Genomic DNA, 27,413 nt, shown 5'->3' on the forward strand with positions numbered 1-27,413 from the left:
CCGAGCTGGCTGCACCAGTTCAGAGTTCATCTTTTTCCCTCCGCATTGGAAGGAGAACGGACCTCATGTCTTCAGGTGCGCGCGCGGTTCTAGCCACGCTTGTACTTGGCGGGAAACACCACCGTGTCTCGTGATAGAAGGCGGCGTCGGATGAGCTCGGAAGTAGGATCCAGCCCTAGGTCTAAAACTGGCGTCAGTTTTGTATTTATCGGTTCGGATGTGGAGAAAGCAACTGCGTCGATTTAGCTCATAAATTACTTTATTTATCTAGGCACAACGCTGGAGAACACGACGCGCGCCGATCATCGCAGTCGCATGCGCTGTTCGTCGAGGGGTCTCGCGCGGGAGCGGATTAGAACGGGATCCGACGCGCACGGGACGATCGTACGCAGCCACGGCTGCTGCGTTACTTGATCCAGCGATTATCATAGTCAAAATAAATATAGCCCTTTGATCTTCTCCGCCTGTTTAAAAGTAATACGACACGTGTACATATGTATATATTATTATTATTATTATGCTTCAGATTTTGCACGAATCAAATGTACATAATTTATAAAACACAACAACTTCACGTCGACGCTTCACAGTTGCACATACGAACTGAACGGTGATTTTGCAAAGATCTACTCTCGGGTAAAGTGTCCCGGAGTAAGCTCGGATAACAGACGCGATGACAGAACAGGCTCTCCTGCGGAAACGCTAAATAAACCCTCCGACTCGAACGTTCCTTTCGCTTGGAAAAATACGATCTCGCTTATATACATATATTGGATTTATCATGAATGTGTGTGTGTATATATGTCATCGATTTTTTTACTCTTACAAGTATGTATGTACATTATAATTGCGCGCTCACGCGTTCGCAATAGAAGCTGCGATCTCTTCGGTACTCGCGACGGAAATATCGTTGGGAGGAAAAGCCAAAGAGTCCACGCATCTACGCGTGATTTCGTTCATGAGATACAATTTCTGAATAACACAAGTCGCAGAGCAGCGAAACATCGCTCCCGCTTTGTCTCAGCGAAATACTTGTGTCCCTCTGAACGTCTCGAATATCATGCCTTCAGATATTATGATCGAACGTAATCTTCAATAATTAAAGCCGAAATACGTTCTTACACGAGGATATGCGACGATCCTAGAGTCTCTCGCTCTTTTTGTCTTTCATTCCAATCGACGAACTCAGATTCGCTTGGGATAGTCTACGGAATGTGCTCGTTTTCTCTCTCGAATAAAACGGTCGACGAGACAGCACTTATTTACAGTCACGTGTATTTACATTAATTACAAACATCGTAACGCATAGTAATTCGCTTCGAGAAAAAGGAAAGAAAGAACTATCGTATTATCCGGCCGCCGATAGAGCTCATTCGCAGTCTCGTTTCATGAAAACGTTCAGTCAGGAAGGACAAGCTCAGCGATCGCAACGTCGGTTTTGCGTTACTTTGGCGCGGCGTGTCTTTTCGTCGAATTGGATTCTACAGAAAGGGGACGGAAGAAAGGGAGGAGGACAACGACGGGCGTTCCGCACGCGAGATCCTTCCTCACTCTCGTCGCGACACTTTTCTCCCCCTGGGGGAATAGATATAAAAATCTCGCGCTACAATTATGTATAAATCGACCTTTACGGCTTGCATATCAATTGTATAATTGAGTCAGCTTCTTTTAGCTTGTCTCCATGGCCATTCACGCAACTTCCGGTAAACATATACGCAACACTTTCGACACGTACACGCAGACACGCGAGGAGACAGAAAGAGATAATTTTATATATATATTTATATATATATATAAGGCACAGAATACACACATTATTATATATTAGATATATGTATTACAATTATATTATTTCGAAATGGAAATGTGCTTTGAAATATTTATGTGAATTTACCTGCCTTTTCCTAAAACAATTGCAGACAAAAAGTTGAATTAAATAAACATGAATATTTTCAAGTGCGATTTAAAATGAGATTATATAATTGTAATAGATATATGTACATATACATACATATAATACGAGCGATAAATATATACACGCGCGCGGTTGCACAGCCCCGATAAATTAAGAGAGAAGGCGAGGAGGTAAAAGGAACTTATACGATGTAAGTCGAACTCCACACTTTACAGAAAACGTTATCAGCGACGTATAGACTGAATGCGTCACATTTACACAGTGTATATACATTACCTATACATATATTAATGTTCTGAGAATATTAATTAACTTTTCAATATAACTTCTGGCTTTAAACAGAAGTGATATAAATGAAAATACATTATGTACATATTTTTGAAGCAACACATTTCTCACCTACATGTAAATTTGATTAATATTTTTGCATGTAAATTATACCGTGAATTATATTCCTTGGAAAAGTTAATTAACATCCTCGATGACAACCATTATTCATTATTTATACGAGGAATCGCCCAATATGCGGTTTCAAGGATGCCTTTTACAGCGGACGAAGCACGATTACAGGATTATTAATTACTTTGTGCCCTAATATTATCACAAAAAAATGAGTCAGCATCCCTGCTCCGATTACAATCATTCTAACTAATCGTTCTCGACGTATTACACACTGACTCGACTCTATTCTCGTTCAAGTCTTAATAATTACGAAAGATCATATGTACATTCGCTGGTCATATTATTCGGGATGATGATAGAAAAGTATATGGTTTGCATTATGCGTTTATGATCCGTATTATATAATATCATTTTGCTACAAGAAATCCTGCTGTATCGTATGCATGTTATGCCAGTATAATCATCATGATTTTGAAGAAGAGTCGAATGTCTGAACGAACGAATGAGTTCAATGTTTTACATGGCAGCGCTGTTAATTTTTTTTTTACGATGTTGCAAGGAATATCTGACAATTCTTAATTGATTGACTAAATCGATAGAAAGCTCAGAAAAACTTTCGAAAGTTTTCTAAGCATTCTTCGAAGCTATACTATTCGCGCTTTTAAGCGGCGATTTATATTATAGAATCTTTCTTACGGAACGTATTGTTTTCGGATACGGTTATATTTTTAGACAGGCGTCTGTGTGTGCAAGTATAAAGCAATATTGTAGATAGACAAAACATATCACTTAAAGTACTTAAAATTAGAAAATACTACATTCGTTCGTGCGATCGCCGAAACTCAGTGGCCGTATTATATATTTTTTTTCTTTTATGTATAAGAACGAATTATATTTATCTAAGACTTTCCTTGTTCCTTCTTCTTCGATATACATACGGCGTCGCTTCTTATATAAATGCGACGAACAAACTGCGTCGACTGAACTACTTAATCGTTCGCAATCCGATCCGATCCGATCACATTCCGCTGTTCTGTTTCCTTTGTTCGCGAAAACACACGTGACTATCCATCACGATCGAAACGAGATACTCGAATGGAGTCCGAAAGTATGACGTTATGCTAACGCAAAGACAAATAATTGATGATTCATCGATTGGGCTACTCTTGCTGGGAGGAGGCCTAGAAAATTTATATCAAATATCCCTCAGTCTTAGAAAGTGATTTTTTTTCCTTTATTCGTGAATAATTCTACACTTGCTAAGTTCTTGCTTCAATGTCTATAGCCAGAAGGAGAACCGTATTTGCCGGTGAACAGCTCGGATTACGAACCTTTAATGCGTTAGGCTTATCTAGACGCAATTACATTTAGTTTAGCCCAAGTCTATCGATCAATGCAGAACTGAACTAGCATGTTAGAGCTTCCAAATATAACGTGTATTAAATTGCTATGTGAAGAAGAAAAAACGAGTGCAAAAAGAGCATACCTTTCGTTTCAGATACGAAATTCATAGATTGTCTGGAAAAATATTTTTTCGTAAGCAAAACAAAAAATAAATTTAACACCAATGACTTTCAACTTAATAGATTGTAACTAAAACATAAATTTTAACAGTAATAATATAGTGCCGCCTATTAATTAAAAAATATTTAGAGAAAGTTCGCTAAATTATGTTTTTATGAACAAAGATCGACAGAGAAATTTTAACTAGAAGGATTAACATGGAACTCTATCAAATTTTGTACGTAGATTGCCGTTATGCGAAATGTGATGCTCTACGGATGTCGTATTTGCAAATAAATAACCGGCTTCGATCATAATGACGGTCACGATCCACGAAGAAGTCGCGTCGGAACTGGCACCGTTCGTTCGTAACTTTCACCGAAAGTGCAATAAGCATGTCCTGTAAGACACACCGATGTATATGAGGCACCGTTTCATTATGTACAACCGTACTTGCTAGGGAGAGAATTTATCCGAGTGAAAAATACGTGGTACGACTCCTTTTTACGCTAGGTATCCTCTTTACGAAAGCTATAGAATCACCACCGAAAGAATATTTGAGCGTCGTACGTTACTTCTTTCGTGCAATCTTGCGCCCCTTCACGTTGCCTCGACGTTTCCCGCAATACACTAGTACCGATGCTGCTAACGATAAAAGTGATGGCAACGATGAACGATGATAATCGCGATGGCAAAGTGAACGCGCTTATCACACGCGAGCACGACGCGTCCGTTGAAACAATGTTGTTACTCTAAACTCACCGAATACCTATGCGATAATTCGTTTGCTCGTTCGGCACTGAATTGGCGTAATTCGAGGGGACTGGAGTGTCCTCTGCGAATCGCAGCGAATTTTTCTCGGACCCCACGAGGGAGTCGTACGGAGCGCACGTGAACACGATCCCGGGGTCCTGGTACGAATCGCAGCACCAGCTTGCTGCGGATCCGGGCGATCTGCTGCTGCACGACGAAACTCGACAACGAGGAGGAGGAGGAGGAGGACGACGACGACGACGATGCAGACGACAGGGGAGGTTGCAGGTGATTCCGTCGTGTGGACAAGCATCTGTGAAGCACGCGACGTCGTGCCCGCGACTCCACGGGCTACACGGCGCAGCCCTTCCTCGTACCGTACAGCACCTTCAGCTCAGGTATGATGATCTTTTTGATAAGCGCGTTCGTCTTGGCGGTGAGCATGTCGCGATGCGGGTCCTTCTTGAAGATCTTGATACCGGGCCGGTGCACCAGGAAGGCGTTGTCCAGAATAAGGAAGTCGTAATCGAGAACGCAGAGCGCGTAACCCTGTAAGCGTTCGCAAACGTTAATCTGATTGCCAATGAAATTACCAACAAAACAGACGATATCGAGAAATTTATTTTTAATTTCTCCAACGTCCACATTAGGTCGGATAATCGGGGTTCTACTGTCTTTTCTAATTATATTACTGCAGAGATATCAATGCTTATTTATGCAATTATTATTCTAAATTGTACGTTAGAAACTTGGCGTATCGTTATCTCTTCTTAGACCCGTTCCAAGTGGCGATCTTTACTTCTTGCGTCGCATTGACGTCTCGGGCATTTTGCGTGGACAAGTGCGATGCTCACCTGCGTCATTTTATCGCTCTTTCCCTCCCAACTGAGTCTTTCGTCGTAAAAAGGATCGTTATTGGTCCCGATGAAGATCGGCTCCCAGTGTACGAAACTGCCAGTCCTCTTGCCGACGTGAAACACGTGCAGGTCCTCCGTCTCTGGTGCCTCCTGCCATTCCTTGCTCTTCGGCACGTTATGGCAGCCGGAGCATAATTTCTTATGGAAGGGTATGGCGGTGCCCGTTTTCAGCATCTGTATCTGCAAATTCACACGACTCTTCAAAACGCAGTTTCGCAACGAGTTGTTCGGGAGGCACGCAAACAAATCTGTTTCCGTTCTAAAAATATCCGTCACGGATCACGAGTGTTTTGCGAGGATAAAAACGAATTGCCGGACGAATCAGATCTGCACGTGACGTTTCGACCTCTGACACGTCGCGTGCGTCCCCGTGCGTTTCCCAAAAGGAAAGAAAAAAAAACAGAAAGGATAAAAGAAATGCCACGCAGATGATCTGCATGCGCGTCCAGATTGCAATCGCTCTCTGTTGTGCCGCGCCAGTTCGAATACGAACGTGACAAAAGGTGCATTGTGCCGCGCAGTGCCGTGCGGTACGCACGCACGGCCGGCCGGACAATAGCGACGCTAATTCTACGTATCAAGGTCCACGGTCAAAGGAAGCTCCATTGATTCGCCGTCGACCCTCGCGCGTTCGCGCTATTAACGACACGACACAGTTGGACACACCGTCCGCCTCGTCGCGCTCTCTTTCGCGCGTGCTTAATTGCCCCCGACGGGACCGCGGCGCGGCGGCGATCGCGAGATCGCGAACGTACCAGGCGCGTCTTATTGTTAGGCGGCTGGTTCTTCTCGTCCACCTCGAAGATGGACAGCACGAAGACCTTGGGATTCGGCTTGTAGAGAGCCGGCTGGTCCCGCCTGCGGATCATCTCGAGGAACTTGACGGGCAGGTTCGGGCTGGGATACAGCTCGATGTCGCTGGGGAACACGTAGAGGGTGGGCGCGGACTCGCGCGCTATGTTGCGGCCCACGTTCACCGGGTACAGCAGCTTCTTCTCGTTCTTGTACATCTTCGCGAAGCTGACGTTCACCCACGGCGCCCCGAGCGTGCAGTTGTACGTGTCGGAGGCGATCTTCTCCGACGGCGGTATCTGCGACAGGATCGAAAATCGAGCATTTCAAAAGGGTACGACGAGAAGCCTTCAGGTTCGAGCTCGACAGTTTCGCAAAATTATTACGCGATCGGGTAAAAAGCCTTTCCGCCCTTTCGTATCTCTTGATATGTTTCAGTATCGTCGGTTGTCATTAGATTGCGAGACGCGCCGGAGAGAGAATATTGTACTTCGTTAACACATCCTCGAGGGAAGGAATTTAATCGCCGGCGAACGACGGGATATTCATGTATGCGGGACAAGTGGTTTCCGATTGTAATCGCGATTACGTTGGAGACTCGTTTGCGGAACGCGAGCCACGCGAGCTTCGTTCCTCGCGAGCGAAGCCGCGCGCGGAAACCGCGGTGCTGTTTCACCGGATATCTATACGCGCGTATTCGCCCGGCCCGTGGTACTCGTTGCAACGCAAATAGACAGCTGTAACAGCGATGAACAATCCCAGTTCGTGGTACGAGCTAAATACCCGTCGCGGACGAATTGCATATGCATAAGGCGGATTCGTGCACGCACCGCGTTCGAGAAGCGCAAATTATGCAAGAGAGCGCGTCTGATATCGAATCTCCAATTCATTTGTCGTAGCTCTTGGCATTACACGGGCAGAGTGACTCGTTGATGTTCCCCGTGAAATGACCATCAACCGCAGAAAATGATATCGAAAAAAACAGATAAATCCCGTTTTATCCGATAAGGAAAGATAAAAAGGAAAATGTGTAGAAGTCTCGCGCGTTCAGCGTGAGCAAATATTCATGCAAATTCGCGAGCGTGCAGTTGTAAAATTAATAATTGTTTCGCGCGTAACAAGTTGCGCGTTAATATCGCAGGCTGTATCGTCATTCTTCTGAGATTCTAAATACGGAATATCGATAAAGTCAGCGTGTCGTATTAGCATACTTGATACTCGCAAGGCGATTAGACTCAGGACTGCGCCGGCAAGGATTTGGTGAATTCGCGCGGCGCATTCGGTAACGGGCCGAAGGCGATTAACAGGAGCGAACGCGCATTCGTTACATCGAGTCGGGACTTGGCCAGATCTACTCGGCGCGGCGTCTGGAGCTCGGGGAGGGACTTCGTGGGATAAATCTCCAGGGCCGTCCATTTACCGCTTTTGGCACGTGTTTGCTGCTGAAGAAGACGTGAAAGGTCACCAGCTGCGAGACCAGGGGGCTGCCGCAGTTCCTCGAGTACCTGATGGCGTCGAGGGTCGCCGGGAAGTCGGTGCCGGGTGCGTGCATGGCGATCGATATCGGCGCCCGCCAGCGCTCCAGCAGCGGCTCCAGATTGTCGAGGAACGTGTAGTCGGCGTGCGTGGTGTATGTCACGCTCTCCCAGCATCTCACCGCCATGCTCATCGGCACGTAATTGTACAGCACCCAGTAGTCGCCGCGCTGCGCCCGCCTCGGCTCGGTCGACTTCTCGTTGCAGGGCACGGCCTCCCTCAGGCTCATCGGTTCGCGCGCGACGCTCGTCGTGCCGTTCCTCATCTAGACGAGGACGAAAGAGAGGGAGAGAGTCGGTTTAATCGTCGTTCGAGGGAGAAATTTGCATGGAAAGCGGCGGAAATACCGCGAATAGCGGCGGTGGCGATCGCCTACAAGCGCCTGAATTCCTCTACAACATCCCGACGCGTCTCGAGCCGATATCCGCCTCTTACTACGAGTTTAGGTACAGAGCAGCGATAACATATCTCGTTGGTACCGCACGAGACCCAATGAGACAACTTCAATCTTTATCATTATTATTAATGCAAATTAATAACGATGCATGACGTATCTATCCATTTCCATTAATTAGCGGTTGCATCAGCTCCATCATCAAATAACCGCGTCTAGCAATTGGACAAGCTGCGCACGATGATTAACTAAATGTCAGCAGCCACTCGAGAGTCGAAAGGATTAAAGGGATCAGAGAGAAGCGAGAAGACAAGGAAAGACGGAAGGAATGAATACCGTCTGATTACGCGGATGCTCCTGCGGCTTGTCGAGGACCTCGGCCTTGGCCCCGTTCGGAGGCGTCGTGGTGACGAGACTGATCCCGAGTGGACGGCCGGCGCCGTTGTTTGTCGACGCCACATTATTGGCGGCGGCGCCGACGACTGACGATGACGAGGAAGACGATGCGGCGGCGGCGGCGGCGACGGCGGCGGCCACGGCTGCGGCGCCCTTCTGGGTGCCGTTGACGAGGTCGTTGAGGGCGCCGTAGGTATCCGACTGGAGCGGCGCCGCCGCCGCCCAGTTGGTCGGCGGTTCCTCGATCCACGGCCCGGACGAGCCGATGTGGGCGCACACGTACAGCAGCACGCACACGTTCAGCACCACCGACAGGCGCAGCGCCCAGTTCCTGCGGGCGATGGCCGCGATGCTCATCCTCCAGGTCCGATCGCGGCGACGAGGAGAGGCGAAGAGCCAGGAGGGAGGATCCAGAGAAAGGGGAGCTCGCCGGTCGACGACGATGTCCCGCGTTCGCTATCGATACTCGGGTCGGCGATTCGCTTGCTGGCGTCGGCCCGCCGCGTCCATCCCTTCGCGACCCACGACTGGTCGGCGATCAGGACCTGCTCATGGTCCCCCGGAGGCTGGTCGGCTCGGTTGCGTGCGGCACCTGAAACGCCAGTGGAAGGAGACTTTTGAAATACGGAGGTCACTATAAACCGCGTCGAGAGTTATTCCGTAACTCGGCGCACACACGCGAGTGCATGCACTCTACTTATGCGCTCATTAGGCGACTTGAATAGCCTTAGGATGCGGGTAAACACCTGTACTATTGGCATCCACGTTCTAACTAAAAGTCTGTTCTTTGCAGCTGACCTGACTGCACCAGTTCAGAACTCATCTTTCTACCGCCACATTAGAAGGAGAAAGATAAACCGTGAACCGGTGCAGCTAGTTCAGCCAGAAAGATCGGACCCTATGAATTCTGAGCGAGGGGTAAACCGACCACGATCATGTGCACCAATGCCTACTAATGCCCCAGCAAGGCCTACTGCCCAAACTAACAATTTAAAAATTAGTTTAAAGAATTAAATTTCTTTAAACCTCTGCTCGGTAAGCCTTAATTAAGGATAGAGATTAATATTTTGAAAGGGCCTGGTTATGTTTTCTTATGAGATCCTGATAATATTTCTTTATAAGGCCTCAATAATATTTCCTTACAAGGTTCTTATAAACTAGGTATTTGTTATAAGCTTTTCAGGGGCTTGATCATTCACACGTATTAGGACTCGATTAATATTAAGGAAGATTGTTCAGGACCTTTTCACAGCCTTATTAATGTTTTACTCGGGACACCCTCAGCGGTTCACGCCTCGATTCTGAGTTTTCGAAAGCAAAGCTCGAGCCATCGAATCTCGTCTCGATTCCGTATCCCAATTCTCCCCGAGGAGGCGATCGAGCGTTTAAAAAATCCTTCGTAGGCGAACTTCCCTCCCGTTATACATGCACTTACACAACAGTTGTAATAACGTAGCGCGTATTATGTAATATTTAATTAACGCGTATAGGCTGATGCCACGTGCGAAAACGCGCCAGCGCTTTTATATCGCGGCTTTAAACGCCGCGGCGGAGCAACCTCCGCTGCAAGCAAGTGCGCGGAGGTTGCTCCGCCCCGCTTCGGCAGCGGCAGCTGCGATATCTCTCGTTGGATCCGCATCTCGTTTATCTCACGATCCAGTTTATAGCGCGTGCTGCGCCGGCGAGGACGACTTTCCCCCCTGTTCTCGCGTCCCCTCTCGCCGTTGACGTCGAGCGTGTCGCAAGCCCCGGGGTAACGCGACACACTATCAGACCCGGGCGGTCCGAGAGTTGAGCAATCGCGGATTCCCGGCCGCCGGCGGGACCGCGTGGATCCCGCTCGCCGCAGCGAGCGAGCGGCGAGCGAAATCGAGAGGGGAACACGACATGACAGTTATTATCCGAAAGACGGAAAGAGCGACTAATAAGAAATCGTCGGCCTCCTCCTCGTGACCGATCTTGCGTCAACTTCTCTCTCCCCCTCCCTCCTTTCACCCCCCCGGCAATCAACGGGACTCACGAGTCACCGGCGATAATTCGACGGCGACTTTCACGCGGGAAGACGAGCGCCTCTTCCCCGCGAGCGAGTTTTCCGCTTGATTTTCCCCCTCAAAGGGAACTCCGAGGCGCTCTTCCGCGACCGAGCCTCGAGAATTCGCCTCCTCTCTTTTTTTTTTGCCTCTCCTTTTAACTTTTAATATTTTAATAAATTTTATACGATTTTATACGAAGGCCCGCGGGAAGTAAGTATACAGCGCCGAGAAGTGAGACGTCGAAGATTGATTTCGCATTGACCGGGGAGACTTCGATTAAAAAGTAATACCGCGCGCAACTGGGTCACCCCGCCGTAATGCGGAGGCAAACGCCTGAAAATGAAAAGCGACGGGAAACAAGGCTTTGAAACTACTTTGAGTAGGAAAACATTGTAACAGTATTTCGTGCCGCGCGGGAATAATTTACGGCATGCGATATTCGACCGTTATAACATAGGCGTGCTTCGATCTTGGTGCTGGAATTATCGGCGCGGGCATTGGGAAATTACGTGATGCGCGCGCGATTTCTGCTTGCAAAATGTACTCACGTGACTTGAGAAAGACGCAGAGGCGTGTAATAAACGTCTCCTGCGCCTTTTGTGTTTGCCGACACGTAGTACCTATACAGCCGTATTATCGACTCGCACTCGAAACGTTTACTTACGTCAGTCGTTACAGCGCCATGAGATTGATCGATCTCAAAGCAGTGGAAAAGGAAACAAATAGAATGACAATTAGCGGTGTTATCGGTATCGTTTCGGCCAATGATTTTATGCCGCTTACACGCGTCGCCGCGCAAATGTTGGAGCGGTACAAGATACGATGCGCGATGGAAGGCGATACACGGCTTTGCGGCTTTAACTTTTTCGCACAATGCGTAGCCGGTGCTCGGGTAGAAGTGATTTCCGATGTAGGACCGTCGCGCGTCGCTCGCGATAAGAGCTCGATGCTCGATTCGACGGCCATGGTCGATACGAATGCTCGGTTAACTGCCAATTGTGATCGCGAGCGATCGGCAAAAGTTTGCGAAACGCCTGTGGAAAATAAGTAATCTAGCATGAAGATCTGATAGAAAATTTTACATGACATAAATAGCTAGATCAAGTAAAAGCGGGTTATTCAAGCGACGGAGATATAGATTACTTAATCGTAATACGCAATCTCTTATCATTATTTGCCTATGATAGTGAAAATTCTATTAGCTTTTACGGAATAGCTGCAAGTTGACCAACAACACGGTTCTCAAAGCTAGAACTGGACCGAGTTCTAGCACCGTGGACACAGGCCTTTTGACGTACAAAACTCACTCGCGTCTATTTCTACCAATATTGATTAACTTTAATCTTGGTTTTACGCACTTTCATCTTTTCCGAATTTTTAGAACTAGAAAGAGATAAAAAGTAAGCTAAGTCGAGAGTAATTAAGTTAGTCCACATTGGTATAGAAATGGCTATTGGGCAAATAACGTGTCGACAATCGCGCCGAACATCGAGCGGTAATAGTAAAGATACGAAATGATTTTAGCAGGGGGGGTCGCGGGACGACGGGAAGGAGCGAAATCCGCGAGAGCCCCCGATTTCATCGTCGAAACGACAGATTTTTAATTATCGACTTTCCTCAAAGAGTCGGCCATCCGTTCGCCATCGATCGCAGGGGGGAAAACTCATCAACGGCCGGGCATGGGAGTTCTTTGATCGCGCACGGGAACGCAAACACGATCGCTATTTTTATAAACGCGAACACGGGAACGCGCCGTTCCCCACCTGTCGTGCAATCCTTCCGTAAAGCTCGCGCTTATGTGCGGAAGGTGCATTCGTGATAACGGATCGCGCCGTTATCTCGCGGAAATTTCACCCGATTCTTTCCGCGCGCCCCAACGTGGAAACGAGCAGCCCCCCCTTGGAACTTTTCTGTTGTATAAACTGCGCGAATTTTAACGCACCGACAGCCGCGATTTTCCGCCGCCGCTTATCGGATCGCCTTGCGCACAACGTTGGGACTTAGTTATCTCCAATTATAACTTTAGATACGTATGCGTGTAACGTATAATTAGACGGCGTGAGGAAAAAGTATGGAAGTAAATATCTCGGAAACTACGCGTTTTAGTGGTTAACAATTAGCCAGAGGTCAGTCAATTCTGCATCTTTTTCTATGTTATTATCTGAGAAGAGACAGAGAGTAGATTAATCTCTGGTTAACAGTTAACAAGAAAATGAAAACTCGGATCTAAGAGAGAGGTAAAGTAAAAGTTAACAGTTACCGATAAAATGTAACTAAATTCAGTTAAAAGTTAACAGTCTATAATGTAACTAAATTAAGTTAAAATTATTTAACTTTTTAACTAAACTTTTATCTTTTTCACTAGACACTTACCCAACCCCTGGTTATAAGTATACAAGGTGCTATGTAATACCCGCCTCACCTATTATTTTTCGATAGAGCGAACTAGACTGAGTCGAAAGCTCCTCTACTATTTTGCAATTTTCGCAGTAGTTAACGAGTTATTAATTATTAAAAATTAATTATTAAAAATCGCTGTCTTAGCCCGGTCTACCGCCCAATTCAATCGCACGGCGAGATGCGGCCGTCCCACGATTGGCGTTGCTACTCTGGGAAAAAAAAGTCAGTTACAACCCATTTTGGGACCCACAATTAGTAATCGAATTATTTAGATTGTTCGTAACTCTAATCTTTTACGAATTTTATCTCGCGTAACTAAAAATCACAATTAGCCGTTCTATCTATATCCAAGATATTAGAGTAATACTAATCGATTCTCTCAATTAGTTCTGTCGATATTCAGTAACGCAAAGATAATTTTCACTTAAGTGGCAATAACCGAAATGTTAAGTTGCTTAACTACATCAAAAAACGGTCAAAATTTTTCCCAGAGTAGAGTTGCGAACAATCCAAATAATTCGATTACTAATGGTGGGCCCCAAAATGGATTATAACTGTCTTTTTTTTCCCAGAGTAGGCGCGCAGAGATTTGTTTATTATACGTAACCGTAGCAGGGTGTCATAAACAACTCCCCGCGCGCCTAGCAACGCCAATCGTGGGACGGCCGCATCTCGCCGCGCGTTCGAATTGGGCGGTAGGCCGAGCTAAGACAGCGATTTTTACTAATTAATAATCCGTTAACTTTCGCAAAAATTGCAAAATGTAGAGGACCTTTCGACTCAGTCCGCTCTAGATTCGAAAACAAGAGGTGAGGCGGGTATTACATAACACCCTGTGAAACACTGAATAATTCAGTAAATATCGGTGAATGTTCGCCGTTTTCAGTGACAATCCACTGATTGACTTTTAGAGAGCATAGTATATTTTATTTATAATATTATACGCATATTTCAAAGCATTTCAAAGCACAGCGTCTAAAAATAAGAAATGATAAAAAAGAACAACGAAACGATAACGATCGTCACGCGACTTGTGCAACGTTCAAAGTGATTGAAAAACCAGCTTGCCAACAGCTGGCAACTGATACTAATACTTTTTAATGATTCTTGCGCGACAGCTTATGTAATTACATTATCAAATGCTTACTCTTGCAGACAGTAAAAAATGATATCATTATACGCGAGACGAGTTACCCAAAATTGAGACATTGCGTCGAACGGGAGCATCTCAATTCAAATATTTGCAGTCAAGTATCAACATCGGCTGTATATTTATACTGTAATTTCACTTTCCACTCTCGAGTCGCACATATTGATTCATTGATGACGAACGGCATTGCCCGACTAATGAGATGCCTATGTATCGCATGAATAATAAATCAACGTTATAAATATCAACAGACGAGCATAATAAGCTTAATCGAAAGCGGATTTTGGTGGATTAATAAACGTTAAATGGCACGCGGGCCCCGGACAACAAAGAGCATTTTTCTAATAATTTCGAACGTAAAATGTTCGCTCCGTTCCCCATGTTGTTTCACTTGAAAAATTTAATTACAAAAATCCAGTGCATTGCACGCGATCCAGAGTGCATCCATCCTGATTTTTCCCCGTGGAGCTATTTGCGCGTTTCATATAAAACAAATTTCGTTCTAACATGTTCAAACAGCCTCTGCAGCACCGGCGAGTCTTCATCGTGGAAAATATCTGCTTCTGTCAAGAAACGGAGACGTTTATATTGACGGCGCGCGAGCGAGCGTCTCAATTACTTTGCGTCGCGAACTGCATGCATAACGCGAAATTTTCCACGCCGTGCGAACGCACGACCGCGCCAATAATCTATCGATTTCGGAAGCGGCAATAAAGAAAGCCGTATTTTTCCCCGAACGAGAACTCGCCGAGCCGCGCGCGCGCGCGCGCCGGCCACCGACGTTCCCTGTCCGTGTCTATCGATCCACGATCGCCCCCGGCATGCGGCATCGCGATCCTGAAAACCCACGCGCATCCGCCCGGTCTTCCCGTCCCTTCAGGAAGTAGGCGTCGGTGACCGAAATTGATAGTGGCTCGGCGTCGAAATGATTCGCGCTCGTTAATCATCGCCTTACGTCCCATTCCGACTACGAGACACGACTCGCGCCAAGATCGTATCGCCACCGTATTAGCATAATCTCGTTAATTGAAAGCCCTGCTGTCTCGCCGTACATTTAGAGAAGTTTATAAGAGACGTCCCCCGAGAAACGATCCCCGGCTGCAACGGCGACTACACGAATCGTAATTTTAATCCTGGAGCACACGAACGTGAAAAACGTCAGTAATAACGAACGCGGGTCACAGCGGCCCACAGAAACTTCAAGTTGCTACAGCTGTTTTTTCAACTTCGCATTGGAACGAATCAAAAAGGTCCCTGGTTTACAACTGTTGGACATAGAAGTGGCGAGTGTGGCGCAGAGAAATGTGCGCTGCTTATGTAAGCAAATGAACGAAAAGATCCGCGGGCTCAAGTCCCCACGGACACCGCTGGCTTTTTTCGGAATCTCCCGAAGGGAAGTGGCAACCATCGAGAGGAGTGTCTTGCCACGCATACTCCTTCAGGGGTATAGCCTTCCAGATGGGAGGTTTCCTTCGGCAAGGAAGCCTACCGTAGATGATGTAAAAACAAATGCTCAAAGTATCAGGAAGAAGAAGCAATGGGTCTAAAGGCTGGTCTACAATACATGGAGTAAGCTGGAGTAAGGAGTAGGAGTAAGGAAATAAATCCATTTTATTTCTCACTCCTACTTCAGCTCTTAGCTTACTCTCGGTGAATCAAAATGCCATCAATCAGTGTTACAATTATTTTAACAATCATGCCGTATTTCAGCTTCCTTACACCAAAAGCTAGAAGTTAGGGCTCTCCCTTACTCCTTACTCCACGCTTACTCCACGTATTGTAGACCAGCCTTTAAATAAATTCAGCATTGTTATATAAACAGAAACGTAAGACAAATGTTTTGAAAAAAAAAAAAAAAGATTAAACTTCCGTCGGAGAGTCGGGGTGACGTGTTCCAGAGTTAAGTAATTTCATCATTTTTGTATCGACTCATCCTCGACGTCGCCGCTAAATAACCTAACGGTTGAGGAACGTTCCCGTAGAGGGAGAAGGAAAAAAAATCCTTGACGTCGCGCAATCGTACGATTTTTGCCCGTAAATGCGCCCGCAACTCGAACGATTTTCCTTCAAACTCGCGGCGAGTTTTCTGAAAAATATCAAAAGCTGCAGGCTTCAGAGGCGCACAGCGGTGTTAAATTCATGCTGCGCGCATATTCCCCTCGACCACGCTGCGCCAAGCCAGAAAATATTTAGCGACGGACGGAAGTTGAGCTTTTGCGTTGGCGCGGCCTCGTCGCCGCCACGGGCACCGGAGCTTATCAGCGTTGCATAAACGGGGAGCTTTAAAGAGGTTAAAAACGACGGGGAGCTCGGGATTCCTTCACGGTTACGAATCAGTCGTGCCACGCGCAAGCTTGCGCGCGCTCATTGAAGCGCGTACAGTCCGCTATTCGCCGCGCGATTAAAATGTCATTAGATTATTTTTAACTATTAGCAAGTTAAACCGCGCGGGTGAGTCACTCTCTCGATTACGATCTTCGTGATAAACGTTAAAAGCAGCGGCGTCGTCACGTGAGCCCCGCGCGACAACAGCCGGCTGTTTAATTTGCGTCTCCCGCAATTTACGACGCGCGAGATCGTAACGCGATCCTTTTCCTCGTGAAAATGAAAATGGCACGAGACGTGCACACACCGCGCCGTAAAGCCTGCACTCTCGGCCTCGAAATATCCACTGTCGCGTTATCAAGTTTTACGGCATAAATTTCCAGAGAGCGCCAATTAAGATATTACGCTCTTCAATTTTGCATTGAAATAAAAAGAAATGTGCAAAGTACGTTATATTTGAAATATCGTCGGAATATCGGAAGCGGACAGATAAACACACTTTCTGCGTCGTTCGATCGCGATTGAAGTCGCAAATTCGGTACGGAAGAGGCTGGATTTGCCAGTCGCGACGGTGAATCAATTTTCCCTCGTCAATTTTCGCACGAAATTCGCATAATATGACGTAGAACGTGCGCGAGATTGAGCGGTTGCACCGTCGCGTTCGTCAAAGATTGCTCTCTCCGCGATCGCTCGCGCGACGGGCGGCTGCAGTCGAGTCGCGGAAGACATCAGGCGAGCGAAACGAAGCGGAATGCCCGGATTTATTGTGACAAAACTGCGGAAAATAAGAGCGAATATATCAGAGCTGTTTCGTCCGCGACGGCCGAGGGAGCAAAACTCGCGAGCGAGAGGCAAAAAGTCCTGGGATTTGGAGAGAGAGAGCGAAGGGCAGTAGCGAGAGTACACGAAGCCGCGGCAAATGAATCGAGATTAATTTCGTGTGCGAGGTCGGAACCGCGGGTAACCGATTGCTTCCGCTCTTCGCGCCGGGAACGGCACGTCGATTCGGCCACTGTTGGGGTTGGCACCCTCAAAAATCGAAGCTTTCATTAACAGTTCCATTTGCACCCGTAATGGCCGAAACTACGAGCACCGCGTACCTGGTTAGGTCAGATTGAAAAATTATTTAAAAATAGTTAACGAGGCGGAGTTATTGTCAAATTTTATCAGGGACTACACAGCTCTTCTAGAACTAGAAATGTATATAAAATTCTGCAAACTGAACTCTCTAAAGGTCAATCAGTGGATTATCACTGGGAACGCTGCAAATTGCAGTTGTATACTTATAACTGTGAGCCAGTGACTGTTAGAAATAATCGCTGTTTTCAGTGATAATCCACCGATTGACTTTTGGAGAGAAATTATTTTCCTCAGCCACGGGAAGTCGGCACCTCATATTTTCACAGTGTCTTTTCCATTCAAATCAACGCGATTATTTCTAAAACCCACGGGGAACCGCGGAACTTTCGCGGGTGTGAGCGGAACTGTTAATAAAACTATCGATCTTTTAAAATAAAGCGCGAGCCTCGCAGTGGTGTCGATTCACTCGCTAAAATTCCCCCGATAAGAGATTAGAATGCACGCTGTTGCCTTCCATTCGACACGTTCGCCTTCGCGCGCGTCGCCGCCGTCGCCGCGTTTGTTCGATATAACAATTAAGCCCGATGAATCATGCGTGTCGCAACTAGGAACACATTCTTACCCTCTTGGCACCGAGGTTCGTCGACCGCGACGGGCCCGCGGCGTTCGCGTTGCACCGAGGAGAGTAAAATCGCGATCGCGGCGAGAGGAGACCGGCGGATACTCGACTTCGCTCCGCGTCTACCGCTATTTCGTTAAACACGATCGCACGCCCTGATAAACGTCGCCGTTATCCGGGGGCCGAGCCGGGCTCTTCCGCCGTAAATCTTCGGCATTTAATTAAAGCGGCTAATTTATTGCGATACCAGTGTATGTATCGGCAGAAGCCGATTAATCGCCGTTCTCGCGAGAGAACGCGCGCGCGACTAATTTAGCTTAATACGTCGAGCGGACGAGTGATTTTCACGCTGGCGTCCAGGATCGGCGTCGCGACGCTCGCCTCTCGGCGCGCGAAGCAACCGCGAGCGGTCGAACGAGAGTCAAGCTGGTCGCACGGTGATAACGCGGTATCGCGCGGCAGGGGATGCGACTCGGCACTTTTGGCACCTTTTGCTCCTAGAACTGTCAATTCGTGTAAACATTTGTGTGTAATATACACATTGTGTGGTTTTTGTGTACGAACCGACAGTGTTCCACTATTCGGACTAAATTAGAGAACAGCATGGTATCGTTGAAATTAAGTTTAGGAGCTTAACAAGAAGTCTATTCACTCGAATAAGTTATAGGTGAGGTAACAAGAATAGACTTGTTGAGCTCCTAAACTTAATTTCAATGATACCGTGCTGTTCTTTCACTTAATCTGAATAGTGGAACACTGTCGGCTCGTACACAAAAGCCACATAATTTGTATATTACACAAATGTTTTCACGAATTGACAGTTCTCGGAGCAAAAGGTGCCAAGAGTGCAGAATCGCTCCAGCATCCCCTTAAGGACAATTTACACCTACTTAGCTGATCTATGCACCAACGTAGACCAGCAATAATCTACTTTGATGACATATTTTTGTACTCCTCCCTTGAATCTTTAATTCTAAAAATTTACTTCAGCTCCTACTTACGGATCTACTCTAATACTAAATTGGCAAAAGTAGAAATTTCCGACACCATCAGTTTTAAATTGGGAGTCAATTTTGTACGTGCAGTTCGACCTCTTTTACTGTCTTAGGTCCTACTATGTAATAGGGTTAAAGGTTCAACATAGTATCAAAATTTCGTCTCGGGTTCCGCGATAAAGAATGACATCGCGCGCGACAGAAGCGGGCGTCTTCACTTACGCGCGACGGTCCGATTAAATTATTTATATCGGCGATACACGGTACCCGCGCGGGGCACGCGATGCACAGGTCGGCGGCGATCGATGCGACGACGACGCGCGATCGGGTAAAGCTGAATGAAAGGGCTCCGGCGAGAGGTTCTCGCGCACGCCGAAGCCTCCGGCCGAAAATTGCCATTTTCCTCCCCCCGCAAGATCGGGTCGAAGCGGCGATCTCGGTAATAATTACGGGACGCCAATTACCGAGCTCAACCAGGTGTTAACATCTGGAGCAGCGTTATTTTTCCACCGCTCCTCGCATATTTCGACACGTTCTCGGTGTTACAATGTTCTCGTAATTTTGGACTTCAACGAACGGCTGTGTTCCGTTACGCCGCGTTACGATCCGACGGGTATATTTCGAGAAAAGTCCCCTATTCTGAGACGGACTTCTCATACGAGACGGTAGATTTTTCAACATCCAAATTCAATCACATATCGTGTGTCGCAACGATTACGCGATCTGATGCGTCGTCTACGATGCGTGCAGTAAGCCTGAAGTTGGAGGAGGAGAAAGGAAATTAATCAATTTTATTTCTCCTACTTCAGCTCTTACGCTTATTCACGGCGAATCGGAACGCCGTCGGCGGCCAGCGTTGCAAATATTTTACAAATTATGCCTATATCTTAGCTTCCTTACACCAAAAGCTGAAGGTTGGGTTTCTCTCTTAAGGGTCATCTATAATAGATGAAGTAAGAGTAGGAGTGAAGGAATGAATTATTTCCATATCTTACTCCTACTTCAGCTCTGACACTAACTCTCGGCGAATTAGAGCGCAGTGCTATAAATATTTTTAAAAAATATGTCTGTACTTTAGCTCTTACACTGATAAGTAAAGTTTATGGCTTTCTTACGTCTTACTGCTTACATCCAATGTAAACGGGCCTTTAGTCCCAGCCTACAATAGATGATTTAAGCCCTGAGAAATTGGCCAATCACGGTCAAGTATGAGTAGAATACGCGACTGTGATTAGTCAATTTCTTAAGGCTTAAATTAGGGTTTAAATCTCTGTTGTAGATGGGTACTTACTCCTCGGCTAAGCTTACTCCGCGCATTGTAGACGACGCATAACAATGAGTTTCCCCGCTAAACAGATTTCACTCCAGGGGCAATAAGTTCGTGGTGGGACCAACATTAATTGAGCGGAAACCCTGCTATCTCATGTTAGGAGCTTATCTCATAACAGGGGACTTTGCGACGTGTCGTAGAGATGACTCGTGCAGCTCCTCTAATTGTCGCCGATTACTACGTCGGTGGGATATACACATACACATTTTTGTGAAATAACCGGCGCTAATCCCCGCGGATACGCGGCGGGATTGTGAGAGTGCGAGCGCGCTAATAGGTTTTCTTCATAATTACTTGACGGGCGGCGGAGCGCTCGCGTTCACTTATCGCGTCCGACACATAAATCTCCCCGATGCGATAAACTCGCGCGCGGTAAAGCCGCGCGTCCGATCTCCCGCTGCAATATGCCTCTCTCGTCAACTTCATCGTGACGAAACCTTTTATCTGCCTTTCATCGACACGAAAGCGCCGCCGTTTCGTGCGCCCGCCGGCCGCGGGATCCCTTTATGGCGACAAATTAAATTTCAGTTGGATTACACATACAAATTGCCCCCGTACGTAACGTCGGAAAAGCGTGGAGGGCCCGCTAAACACATTTTACACTATCACGAATATTAATGGGACGCGCATTTTCGTCCGATCGGATAGCAGTTTCTCTCCGCGCAATTTCCAGGAGGTATACACGAGCGATCATTAACTGGCAACACTTTATGCCGTCGTACCAGAAATTGCAGTGACGTTACCGCGGTCTTCCACGCGGCTGATCTTTCACCTCTGCTCGTAACACATACGTCGACCGCTATTGAATACATAATGGTGACCTGTGAGCGGCGCGAATCGAATTGTTTTAAAATGTTCGCAGAAAATAAATGCCAGGTAAAATTTTTAACAGCCAGAACACAATGTGAAGTAAAAAAGCGCGCTATTCAATCCACGAGAATATAGACTTATTTAACCAGGTTGCAATATTTCGTTGTTTCGCAATAAGTTTTCGGAATATTCGTACGTACCAATGCGTACGCTAACAAAAAAAAATTTTTTTTATTAAGTAAATAGATTTACAATTATTTCTTTTACTGAAGTAAATATTTATTTTATTTAAATAAAAATATCATATTTTTTTTTTATTAATATATTTATTTTACCAGTGTGGATATTCGTACATATCATTCCTTTGCTCTAACAACGCGACACTGCACATGTCCGTGAGTGAAAGCTGTAATCTCTCGCAAGATAGACTGTATTTCCGAAATTTATCATGAAACGTCGGGCAACCTCTCCAACCACGATTGTACGCCGATGACAATGAAAACTCTGCCACGGCGTATCACGACCCGGACGCGCAAAACCTGGACGTGTTAATCAAATCGACGACACGAAACACGTGTTGCCTGCGCGCACGCGATTCCACCGAAACAAGCGGCGGCCGCGACAAATATTTCGAGTGACGGATGCCCGAACGACGCGGGGGAAATCGGATCGTTTTGCGGCGAAACGCGAGCCGGCCGGATCGAATTCGCGGGACAGAGGTCGAAACAGCGCGCCTATTAGTAGGAGCCGCGCGTGCACACCTAACTCCGGGGTGCGCGGTCGACGGCGAAACAACGCGGCGAGCCGCGGGCGCACGCATCGCCGCGGCGCGGCGGCGGTACCGTCGCGTACCGAACCGCGATAATCCCGCAACGATTCTGTGATTTGTTGCGGGCGCATGCGAGAGCTCCCCCGACAGTTTGATCTCCGGCCATCGAGATCGATCGACTTTCGTGCCCGTAATAGGGCAGCTCCTCCTCGAGGCGAGCCGCGCCGTCTCGCCGCGCGCGAGAGAGCCTTCCGTGCTCTTAACGAGCGCATTCAACAGGGTCGTCGATCATCCGGGGGAGGCATTCGGAAGAATCCCCCTCCCCCTCCTCTCTCTCTCTCTCATACACTCTCTCACTCTCTCCGCGCGCGAAATCGAGAAATTAATCGGCAGGCGAACGTTAAAACTCGTTACGATAAACCAGTCGAGGTCGGACATTTCTCTCCGGTTCGTCGCCGCGGCGACGTTTCCGCTTTCATTTGTACTCGACGAGCGTTCGACACCATAGATATAATGAATATAGACTGAGCGTCCCATTGAATAAGCTGAGGCTTGTGAAGAGAGAGACCGAGAAGATTTAAGAAGACTTTTTTAGCCTCTGTCTCACTATCGTGACAAAGGAGGCGCAGGCACGATTATTTTCTCTTAAGATGGTGTAAGACAGAGAAAGAAAGTTTTCTTAAATCCCCCCTCTCTCTCTCTCCACAAGCTTCAGCTTATTCAATGGGACGCTCAGTCTATATTTACTATGTCTATGGTCGACACAAAAGCTCGAGATTAACTTCATCGTTATTTAACGATAACGCGCGGAGGGTCGCCAGACAGAGAGAGAGAGAGGAGGGGCGGGAGGGGGGAAGAGAGATAAGGGAAAGCGAGGGAACGTCGCATGGAATTTGTAACAGAATAAAGAGACGCGACGCTAACGCGAGCGATTCGAGACACCGTGTTTTCGAGACGCGAAGTAGCATCATCAATCAATTCGTCGTCGCTTCGGCGTAAGTACGGTAACGCCTGTGTGCACGCGTGCAGCACTATATGTATTTAGGAGCCAGGCCTTTAACGCCGGCCTCCCAAGGTAATCCGGTTTTCCGCCTTCCGATCTGGTATAATAATCTCGTCCTTTTTGCGACGTTTTTCTCGCGCGCGCGCGTTCGATCGCGCACAGCTTCCCGGCTTCTGAATCGCGCTCGCCTTCGCCTGATCGCAGGCAAAAACACCCGCGCATTCCCATTTTTCCCCCGCCGTCACCTCCTTTTTTTTCACCTTCGAGAAATTAACGGCAATTACTTCCCTTCTTTTTTTTTCCCCTCCGCCTCCCGTCGAGGTTCGACACGCGCGAACGAGCGCGCGAATTGCTCCGCCGACGGTGCTCCGCGCCGACGCTGACGGACGAAAGATTTAACGCGGCACTCGTGATGCGATCAACGTTACGCGTAATTCGTATAACGTAGCACGGTAATAAATTCAATCGTGAACAAATGCATATGACGAGCAGCTGTACACGTAACTTGGGCGCGGCATAAAAAAACATCTGCACTTGCGAGGTCATCGTAACTGCGGGCCATTGGTGCATTACGGGGGAACCGAAATCAATTTGCATTTCTGCAAGTCGCACTTTCGTGATATGCTTTTCTAAAGCCCGCTCGAGAACACTCCCCTCGTTCATTCCGCGGGCGCGATTATCTACCACTGCGAGATAAATAATTAGCGCGCTCAGATGCGAATCTCAAGATCGACGACTTACTCTCCGCGGATGCGTTCTCGCTGCCGTACGAAAGTCTCCGCCATTCACCTCACTGTCACGGCGCGAAATCGCGCGCGTAAATCGACGCCAACACAGCGGAGCACTATTGTTAATGAAGTGCGCAACTTGCGTAATCGCTCGTCGCGTTCGCAGTTTCGTTTACCATTTCAAAATTACGACGATAAATCGTCACGCGCGGAGCGCGCGGTAAACGTCGCGCTATGCATACGCGCGTATCGCTTCGTTAATTACGACGGCTCTGCCGATCTGCCGAGGGAGAAAGAGAGAGAGAAAGAGAGGCGGTAACGCATCGGAGACGGGGAACGCGGTCGGCCGCACTGAACCTGTCGCGCGAGCGATCGCGTAAACGCAGTGACCACCGCGCCAAGGCGCGCGGGTCACGCCCCTTTAATTAAAAAATCTAGGGCGCGCGATACTTAGCGCTCCCCTTAATCACGAAATTGACGGAACGAGTCACGCACCCGTTTGTACGAGGCGCACCTTTATTCGCGCTGCGCGATTAGCGGGCAGGGGGAGGGGGGAGGGGAAAAATAGGGAGACGGGAAGGAGAAGCGGATGGTCTTGAGGAAAATTGTACGCGGACACGGAAAAATCCACGCGACAAGGCACGATTGAGGCGATTGTTGCTGATAGAAAGGAGCTCTATTTATACAAGTCCGACGCACGCAGTGATGTACAGGGTGTTCCACGTGGAAAGGTCCAATATTCTGGGTGGTGATAGTATCGGTCGTTTTAAGCACACATGTTCATGTCAATATATGTCCCATTCCCCACTGTCTCCGAGATAGAGCTGTTTGAATGTACAGTTGCAAAATACTTTGCAAATACCGTCATTTTAGAACATCGCATGACAGGACAAAGTTACGTGAAATTTCTGCTAATAAATGCATTACCAGAGGTAACTAGAAAGACGTTCCTTTGGCTGCACGGCGTGTTATGTACTTTCAGCATGACGGAGCTCCTCTTCGTTGTACCCGATTTATGAGGCAACACCTCGACGTCACTTTCCCTAATCGGTGCATTGGTCGAGGCAGCGCCATTAATTGGCCACCAAGATCTCCAGACCTAACCCCATTGGATTTTCGTTTATGAGACCCCTATATTGTTCGGGCATTAGGCCTTGGTGGGGCATTATAAAGATAAAATAAGATAAAATTGCCTTGTTATATGCCTCGGTGGCCGAATTGGTTGAGACGCCCGCCTAGAGAGAAGGGAGGTCCAGGTTCAAGCCCTGGCTGAGGTAATATTTTTCGCAATAAATTTTCTGCGTTAAAAAAACACATAGCCAGTCATGATCGATTAACTGCGTTGCTTAATCATTAAGATAAAATAAAATAAAATAAGATAAAACGAGATAAATAAGATAATAAGATAAAGTAATGCCCACTGGGCATTAGTGGGCATTGGTGTACAAGATTTTGGTCAGCGGTTTCCCCCTCGAGAAAAGTGAATACACGAGACATTCACGTAGCTCTATCTCGGAAACAGTTGGGAACGCGACATATATTCAAATGGACATTTTTGCTTAAAATGACCGATGCTATCACCTCCCAGAATATTGACCTTTCCTCCTGGGACACCCTGTATACTTTATTCCGATGTGCGGTTGACTCGTATAAAATTTTCTATCGTAGAGCGCAAAGTGGGAGAGCAATCTGAGGAAAAGTTCACTGTTGTATGCATGAAATTAACGGAATTATTACAAACGCGATAATAATGTTGCATAATTATTCGAGTAATGCCAGAGTGGCCTTTAATAATCAGAAAATTAAAATTAAAAATAAACGAGTCAATGGAGCCAAAGCTGGGTTATAATTGTTATAATTATACGTACATTCATAGCAAGTGCACGCACGGGTTTTGCCATCTTTAGTGTACAACATTAATATAAATTTACATCTAAATTCGATATTATACGTCGCATCAAAGTAGCGAGTATAAATTACATAATTTTCCGCGTAGATGGTAGTTATTTGTTGCAGAAATATCTCTGGCTCCATTAGGTTGTTTATTTTTCAATTGTTATTTTCTGAATATTGCATCATATTACAAGTATACGGTTTCACTGCAGAACGTTAACGATCTGAAATTTATATTACGCAAAAACATCTCCGGTCACGTATCAAATAAATCGGTTCAATTCGATCAATCGCGCGCGTGACGGATAAGGAAGTTATTCTGTTTGTCACCGAAGTCCCATCGTCGTAAACAATGTGAAATCAGAATTCACGGCCGATATTACAAATTCGAGATGCGTAATTCCGCCGTCGGGATTGCTGAAAGCGTAAATCCCCATTGCGCGTAAAAACGAAAAGTCTCGATACCTCTCGATGCCGCTCGGTTTCTCTCTTCCTTATCGGGGCTCCTCGCCGGACCCGATTCGCGTTGTGCTCGCCGTGGCGCGGGTCCAGCCTCGCGGAAGTTCACGCTCGTGCACTCGCGGAGGAAAGTCACGTATGTCTCGCGGCCGGGAACCGGTTCGGCGGAAAGTCCGTCGCGACAACCTTGAGCCGCGAGAGCGCACTCACCGTCATCGTCGCCGTCGCCGTCGTCGCGGTCCGAGGCGTTTTCCCCCGGCGGCTGGGAAGCCGCGCGTGTTCTGAACCGTGCAAGTTCACGGTTTCTCGATCACCGTAGCGCGCGCGCGACCGTCCGCGCGACTTCTCTCGATCGAGAGAATGTGGGCCGCCGGGATGCGATCGCGAAGCGATAGCGGCCGGCGTATCAATCGCGCCGTTACGCTCGAAATCTCCGCGCGAGGTTTCGAGCGCGGATCCGCCACTTTCCCTTACGCGCGAGGAGGACTATTGTATCGCGCGGCTCAGAGCTCCGAGGCATTGAAATTATTCCACAATCTACTTTATACCGGTGCAATTGCGTCACAAATGTAACACGCAACGTACCGATGTTTTATGAATATTAGATGTCCGGTTCAAATCGATCGTAATTCTTCGGTTCTTTCTACGATCGCCTAAGCGGTCAATTTAATTATTTTATATTTACGAGCCACTATTTCGTTTCGTACGTCATTACGGTGGCCCGATAACACGAGCGCCTGTGTATAAGTACCGCAGCATTTTCCATTTTACGTAAAATAAACTGACATGTATTATCACGCAAATTACTGGGATGTAAATGCGATAAACATTAAAGTAAGCATTGGCATAAATTAATTATATTCCCACGGCTTTTCCTACACGGCCGTTGAAATTATTAAATCCTTCCGCGGATCTGGAACCCGCGTTAATCCTCGCATCCGCGAACGTCATCCAGAGTTAGCCCCTCGCGCAAGGATGTGTATCCCAGATCCGATAATTGGCCTCTATCCGCATAAATGTAACACCCAGGCCCGCAGAGCCCCGGGCCGATTTTGACGTCGGCATTTTCGCGCGCTGGGCTCCCGGAGCCTCTTAGTGGCTTTCGCCCCCTCGGAACTATTTCCGCGGTGCTCATCTCCTTCGAACGGAACTTATACCAATCGAAATTAGAATTCCGAGAAGGTGGGCTCTTCATCCCGGAGCTCAAACGC

The 27,413-nt window shown here is 47.2% G+C and overlaps 1 protein-coding gene across 1 annotated transcript in view; it reads right to left on the minus strand.

The window, feature by feature from the left end:
* Positions 1-241: 241 nt before the first annotated feature.
* LOC105563684 (beta-1,4-glucuronyltransferase 1) overlaps positions 242-27,413 on the minus strand; it is a 29,863-nt gene continuing 2,691 nt past the window's right edge. The window contains exons 2-6 of the mRNA XM_012015466.1: positions 8,549-9,200; positions 7,703-8,083; positions 6,246-6,581; positions 5,428-5,670; positions 242-5,122 (exon numbers count right to left, since the gene is read on the minus strand). Coding sequence (XP_011870856.1) covers positions 4,925-5,122; positions 5,428-5,670; positions 6,246-6,581; positions 7,703-8,083; positions 8,549-8,965 — 1,575 coding nt within the window. The 5' untranslated portion in view covers positions 8,966-9,200 and the 3' untranslated portion in view covers positions 242-4,924. The remainder of the gene's footprint in view (positions 5,123-5,427; positions 5,671-6,245; positions 6,582-7,702; positions 8,084-8,548; positions 9,201-27,413) is intronic.

The sequence above is a fragment of the Vollenhovia emeryi genome, unplaced genomic scaffold, assembly GCF_000949405.1.
Source record: "Vollenhovia emeryi isolate VEMERY1.0 unplaced genomic scaffold, V.emery_V1.0 DF939172.1, whole genome shotgun sequence".
NCBI lineage: Eukaryota > Metazoa > Arthropoda > Insecta > Hymenoptera > Formicidae > Vollenhovia > Vollenhovia emeryi.